Source organism: Ochotona curzoniae, unplaced genomic scaffold (genome assembly GCF_017591425.1).
Source record: "Ochotona curzoniae isolate NIBS_2020 unplaced genomic scaffold, NIBS_Ocur_1.0 scaffold_4937, whole genome shotgun sequence".
Lineage (NCBI taxonomy): Eukaryota > Metazoa > Chordata > Mammalia > Lagomorpha > Ochotonidae > Ochotona > Ochotona curzoniae.
The window spans coordinates 340,153-347,073 of NW_024467126.1; the positions used below are offsets into that span (position 1 = coordinate 340,153).

General features: G+C 53.3%; 1 protein-coding gene across 4 annotated transcripts in view; it reads right to left on the minus strand.

The window, feature by feature from the left end:
* The window catches only part of LOC121150305 (phospholipase A and acyltransferase 3), a 32,666-nt gene extending 26,278 nt beyond the window's left edge, over nt 1-6,388 (minus strand). Inside the window, exons 1-2 of one of the 4 annotated variants that reach the window (XM_040971094.1) lie at nt 6,323-6,388; nt 2,602-2,677 (exon numbers count right to left, since the gene is read on the minus strand). In XM_040971094.1, coding sequence (XP_040827028.1) covers nt 2,602-2,616 — 15 coding nt within the window. In that variant the 5' untranslated portion in view covers nt 2,617-2,677; nt 6,323-6,388. Of the gene's footprint in view, nt 1-2,601; nt 2,678-2,767; nt 2,835-2,881; nt 2,901-2,975; nt 3,087-6,322 lie in introns of those variants that run through there. The other 3 variants (XM_040971090.1, XM_040971093.1, XM_040971091.1) reach the window with 3 other exon arrangements.
* Between the last annotated feature and the right edge of the window lie 533 nt (nt 6,389-6,921).

The following is a 6,921-nucleotide window of genomic DNA, read 5'->3' on the forward strand; positions in this document are numbered from 1 at the left end:
TGAGGGGCTGTGAGGCCCATCCGGAGACAGCACTCAGCCTGGTCTGCTACCAAGTGTGGAAATCCCCAAGCTGGCTTCTTCCACTTCAGAGCCCCTGGAGGAAGAGCGGGGGCACTTATGACAAAGCAGGCTGAAGTGCAGGCATGTGAGAAGGGACTTCCCTGCAGGGAGCTGAAGGCACCCCAGCCAAGGGCTCCACCACCGCACCCCACACAGCCCTGCTTCTGGGACGTTGGCGAATGCTTGTCTGAGCCACCTCCATGTTCTGGTCCCAAGCAAGCATCAAACCCAGGCCAGACCTCACCACCACTGGCCTTGCTTCTCCAGCCCCTAGACCCCTTCCCAATGGCCCCTCCAGAGTGAGGATGGAGCCTTCCACAGCTGCCACTCCCCTACTCCCTACACACACACACACACTGTTGCCTGAGAAGGGTCCAGGGACAACCCAGAAGGCCCAGCAAGCTCAGAAGATAGCAATGCAGCCCAGACAGGGAGGAGCCAGTTCCAATCTCCCATCCACCCCGCACAGTAGTTGCCCAGCAAATTCCTGATGCGAGGCCAAGGTGGGAGGTGGAGCAGGAGAAAAGGCAAGGTCCCAACCCATCCACTGTGGCACTCTGGAACCCCAGACAGGGGACATCTCAGATCGGCCCACATCATGGGTATCATGGGTGCATGAAAGGGGAACGTGGCCTCTTCCCCAGGATGTACCCGGGGAACAGCAAGTGGGGAGAAGAACAAACAGGGCCCAGCTGACTGTGGAAAACCGAGAGAACAACAAACTCCAACCCAAACCGGGCTGCTTCTGGCTACTGCCGCGTGCTGGCCGTGCTGACCGGTGTTAACACTCTCCCCAACTGAGTTCTAATTGCTGCAGTCACCCAGAGACAATGGTTTCTAGACAAAAGAGCACATTGTTTTTTCTTTTGCAAATTTTTAAAATGTATTTTTCCTGTCATTTATTTGAAAGGCAGAAATAAACACACACGGAGAGATCGTCACCCACTTTACTCCCCAAATGCCCGCCACAGCTGAACCTGCGTCAGATGAAAGCTGGGAGCCAAGCGCTCCATCTGGGGGCCTCCCCGGTGCAGGGCCCCAGGCTCTGAAGCAGCAGGAAGCTGGTGGCGGGAGCCACAGCCCAGACTTGTGCCAGCCACAAAGCTCTCTTTAGGTTCTTTAACTGTGTGTTAGGCATGCAGGCTATTTCTGTTCCTTTTTTTAAAATAGCGCCTTCTACATCTTAAAATGGAGGGCGTCCTTTACACAGTGAGTCCCTGACACACAGACCCAGTCACTTCGATGGCTCTGACTTTTTCAGCAGAAGGGAAACTTGGGGGATTTTGCCAAGCAAGAAGACATACTTGGGGTGGATTTGATGCTGCTGATGTTAGCGATACGGTTGTGAATCTGGAAATATTTAGAAGCTGCTAGAACTGATTTTTTTTTTTTAATTAAAACCACATAATAGTGTTGTGAAGTCTGGAATGATGAAATTGGATTTTAATAAACCTCTGCCAGTCCGATCCCAGGGCGCAAGGCCTTGCTGAACTGTTGCTTCATGTAACAGCAGTTTTCAAAATCAAAATTGATACAAACATTTATTCCTCCAACTGTGGGCAAAGATGGATTGAGAAATCTAACTCTATTCAGTACCCAACGTGAATATGCAAGGAAGATGCAGCCTGACAAGGTCAAAGGCAACTTTGTACAAGTTTCCAAAGCACACAAACTTAAGTATTAAAATTATCCGTCCTGATGACTAACCCATATGCAAGAACACATTCCCATGAAACAGGCGTTGAACCTGGCAGACCCCTGCATCCCACACGGCGGAGCACCTGGGTCCAAGGCGTAAATCAAGGACCCAGCTCCCAGCTAAGGCAGACGCCCCCCACCCCCACCAGCGGGAGGCAGCGGCTGGGGCTCAAGGCAGTGGATTCCTGCCAGACTTTTCTGTCCCAGACATGTTTACTATCCATTGCACGAGTGTGGCTGCGGGTTTTGCCACGTGGGGGAGCGAGGGCTAGAACAAAAGGGGCCAGTGGGGGGGGGGTTAAATATTACAGATACACACACCATGTCATCCACCCGGCTGAAGCTCTCCATGTGATGGAAAGAATGGCGACAGTGACACAGCGCTGACACATTCGGCGCCCCTGGCACTGTTCCCAGCATTTCTGGCCCTGTGCTTGATCAAAACACAAAACCTAACTCCAAGTTGCTCTTGCTTGCTGGGGTCCTGCCCGGCTACTGGGGACCGGACCGTGTGCATAGACGCACGACCGGGTCAAAAAGAGAAAAGGCGGGGCTGGCCAGGAGCTGAGTCAGCTGACACCAGTGAGAAGGCCCTGGGGCAGCCGCAGCGCCAGGCTGGTACCACTGTCCCCGATCCTGTCTCCGCTGACCTCGGACCCTGCTGCAAGCGTCCCAGCTCCTCTGAGTGCTGTTTTAGGCAGGGTGGCCTCCCGAGCGCCAGGACACCACAGACGACACCTGAGAGCTGGGCGGTCACGCACCAACCCCGGGCCACACACCCAAGCTCCGAGGCTGCGGGTCACCATCCCTGCGCGCCCTGCCCGCCCCAGGCCTGGTACTCACGATGGGCGCGCGCATCTTCGTGCCGGACTCGGACCCTCAAGTTGAGGCTCAGTAAACTCGTAGCGCAAACACCTGATACACGGGGAGGAGGGACTCATTATGTCAGTAACAGGGGGCGGGGACCCCGTGCCAAGACCGTCCCACCCCGCGCGCCACAGCAGCCAACCTCTCCCTGCGCTGGGAAGGGGAACGATTGCTCCCAGCCCGGCCAGGGAGATCGCTCCGATTCTGTCCGCCCGCGGGGACAGCTGTGTGCGGGAGGTTCGCCAAACTTGTTTACTTGCTCCGGGCCGGCAGTCAGCGGAGCCCGGGCGCGGCGCCCGCAGCGTCTTCCCTTCGCTATCATTCCCCCAGAAAACCACCGCTCCACCCACCTGTCGCACTAGCGAGGTAACGCGGCGGCGGCGGAGACCGGAGCCGGTTTAATGGCGTGACCTGGCCCGGCCCCTCCCCGAGTGGCCGACTAATGAGAGCCTCGCCAGCGCTCCCAGCCCAGCCTCTGGGTACAGCTGGATGCCGCCTGCCGCCCGCCCCTGCCAGCCCGGGGCCCCACCCCTTCCAACACCCCGCCCCAGTGCCAAAGGACCCAGTGGACCTAGCCTGCGCCACACTGCAGTTACTCCAGCTTCCCTGTCCTGCGAGTGCACTCCGGCTTTAAAAACAGATGGAGGCCCTGCGTGATAGCCTAGCGCTAAACCTTGCCTGCTCTGGGATCCCATGTGGGTGCCGGTTCCTATCCTGGCTGCTCTGCTTCCCACCCAGCTTCCTGCCTGTGGCCTGGGAAACCAATCGAGGACGGCCCAAAGCCTTGGGACCCTGCACTGCGTGGGAGACCCGGAAGAAGCTCCTGGCTTCGGATCTGCTCAGTTCTAGCTGTTGCAATCATTTGGGAAATGATCCAGTGGATGGAAGATCTTTCTCTCCTTAAATCTGACTTTCCAATCATGAGAGAAAGAGAGAGAGAGAGAGAACCCGGTGCTCAAGTTCAGAGAGAGAGAGAACCCGGTGCTCAAGTTCAGTCGCAAGGAAACTCCGATCTGACTGCTAAAACAATAAAACAACTCCTTTGGCGAGGGGGGGGGGAATCTTGTGCAACAGTATAATCCTCTTTCTTGCAGCACCAGCATCCCATATGGGCTGCGGTTTGTGTCCTGGCTACTCCACTTCCCCCATTCAGCTCCCTGCTTATGGACGAGGAAAGCAGTAGAGGATGGTCCAAGGCTTTGGGCCCCTGCGCCCACGTGGGAGACCCAGAGGATCCTCTCAGCTTTGGCCATTGAGGCTGCCTGTGGAGTGAGCCAGCAAATGAAAGATCTTTCTCTCCTTTCTTGCAAGCTTCCCCTGATAAGGTGTGGCAAGGTTGCCCGGAATCTGACACGAAACACGGCAGCAGTCTCGTTTCTTGTCTTACACTAAAGAAGAAGTTTCCTGTAGACAACTCTAGTTTGCAAAGCAAGATTTATTTAGGAAAGAGAACGCAGGCCCCTCTTGTAGTGACAGGAGGGGGCTCCAAGCAAGGAAAGATCCCCAAGAAACAGTGGCGATGGTGTCTCAGACACCCTGTCAGATGGGACGAAAGGACAAAACGAGAAGAAAACTCATTCGAGGGGCAGCGATGTAGCACCTTGTCCAGAACCAGAGGGCATCAGGGAACTGCTACATCGATTCTGTCCTCAGCTCTCCTTCAAAGGGAGAATATGCTCTTGGAAAGGTGAGAAATGGGGAAACGCACGATTTTACATTTTATTTTATTTATTTTCAAGATTTATTTATTTTTATTGAAAAGGCAGATATACTGAGAGGAAGAGAGACAAAGAGGAAGATCTTCCGTCCAATGATTCACTCCCCAGGTGGCCACAATGGCCAGACCTGAGTCAACCTGAAGCAAGAAGCCAGGAGCCTCTCCTTGGTCTCCCAAGTAGGTGCAGGGTCCCAAGGCTTTGGGCCGTCCTCGACTGCTTTCCCAGGCCACAGGCAGGGAACTGGATGGGAAGCAGGGTTGCTGGGATTAGAACCGGCACCCATATGTGATCCTGGGTATATAAGGCAAGGACTTTAGCCACTAGGCCACTGTGCTGGGCACTGATGTTACATTTTAAAAGGTAACTTTACCAGGGACCAGAGACCTTAACCTCCTACTATCCCATCTGACTCCTCACATTTCCCCTCCCCCACAAGAATGGACCCTAACTGTTAGGGGCAGAGGGCAACGAATGCTCCAGCTGTTTCATGCTGAAAGGGGGTGCTGAAGGATCAGCAGCAGCCGGGTGTTCTTCCATGGGTTGATCTAGAGGTCCCCGGCAGAATGTAGAAACATCAGAGGGGTCTGAAAAACACCATTGTGGTCTCTTGGGGAGTAAGCCAGCAGATGGAAGATCTTTCTGTTTCTCCTCTCTGAAAATCTGGCTTTTTAGTAAGAATAAATACATCTTAACAACAACAACAAAAGAAAGATAACTTCACCAGGGACCAGAGACGCTAAGTGTCTACTCTCCCATCTGACTCCTTACAGTAGCTTCTCACCTTGTCCAGTTCAGTACAGAAATAACCAGCTGCTTCTTGGGTCTTCCATCACAACAGCAGGCTCCCAGCTCTGTGGAGCTTGTTTTCAAGAAATTTTAGGGTCTGGTGCAATGAATGGCTCAGGGCCTAAATTCTTGCCTTTCAGGCACTGACATTCCATATGGGCACCAGTCCATGTCCCAGCTGCTCCTTTTCGCATCCAGCTCCCTGCTTGTAGCCTGGGAAAGCAGTAGAGGATGGTCCAAGGCCTTGGGATTCTGCACCTGTGTGGGAGAGGGGAGTCTCCTGGCTTCAGATCAACTTGGATCCAGTCATTGTGGCCATTTGGGGAGTAAAGCAGTGGATGGAAGTTCTTTCTCTCTGTCTCTCCTTTTCTGTAACTTTGTCTTTGCAACAAAAATTTTAAAATCTTTAAGAAGTAGAAGAAGAGAACCTGGTACAATAGGGTGGCGGTTAAGGTCCTCACCTTGCATGCACCAGGATTCCATATGGGTACCAGTTCTAATCCCGGCAGTTCCACTTCCCGTCCAGCTCCCTGCACGTGGCCTGAGAAAGCAGTCGAGGACAGCCCAGAGCATTGGGACCCTGCACCCACGTGGGAGACCTAGAAAGAATTTCCTGGCTCCTGACTTCAGATCAGCACAGCACCGACTGTTGCAGCCACTTGGGGAGTGAATCACTGGATGGAAGATCTTCCTCTCTGTCTCTCCTCTCTGTACATCTGCCTTTCCAATGAAAATAAAAATCTTCAAAAAATAAAAAAGAAGTAGAAGAAGGAAGGCAGGTAGACAAAAAGAGCAAGAGAGAGAAAGAAAAAGAGAGGGAGGGAGTAAGGGAGGGAAAAAAGAAAGAAGCAAACAAACTTTTAGGGTCTTACATTGGAAGAAATGGCTCAGATGCAACTCGAGGTGTCTGGCTTTGAGAACCCGCTCCCCACCCCAGCAGCAGCAGCAGTGGCGTTTCCACTCCTGGGAAACCTGGACTGAGTTCCCTGTGTTTTGGGTCTACATATCTTCACCCTTATTCCTGGGTCTGTCCTGCCCCACTGAGATGAGGATTCAAAGCTGAGAAGCTGTTTGGACATTTGGGGAGTGAACCAGCTGGTGGGCAATTTCACACACATTCCCTGCCTTTCCAGTAAGTTTTTAAAGGCAATCTATATGACTTTTCGTTTCTCTTATGTTACCATCTTTTACCTGTTTGAACTTGGGCTCAGCCAGGCCCGGGGAGGATGAAGGTGGATGCTTGCTGCCCACTGTGTTTCTCAGCTTTTCCTATGACAGTGAAATCCACAAGGAAGGCAGCTGCTGGCTCACAGCTGTGCAGGCTCCTAAGTGGCCCCCCAGGGATGGCCATCCTTGCAAAGTCCCCAGGCAGCCCAGAGGAGCGCACAGCTGTCTCTGTGCCTCTCCAGGTGTCTGACGATTTGACCCCAACAGCCTAATCCACCATGGTCACTCCCCGGAGCCCTACCTCTGCATGTCAGAATTGGTCTCGGCCTCCGCCTTCTCAGCATCATTAATGTAGGACTTCAGGGGTGGAACCTTTAGCATGTGACCATTGGGGACACCCACACTCACAGCCCAACCACAGCACCCCTCCAAAGCTGTATGCAATGTAACCTCATTCAGAGGCAAAGGCAGGGTCTGGCAGAAAGGAAGTACTTTCAGTTATGCTCTTCAGACTTTACAATTGGTATTATCGGAAAGCCAAAGTTACCATCCACTGGTTCACTCCCCCGCCATAAGAGACGTGATTGGGCCAGGCTAGAGTCACGAACCTGAAACTCCATCTGGG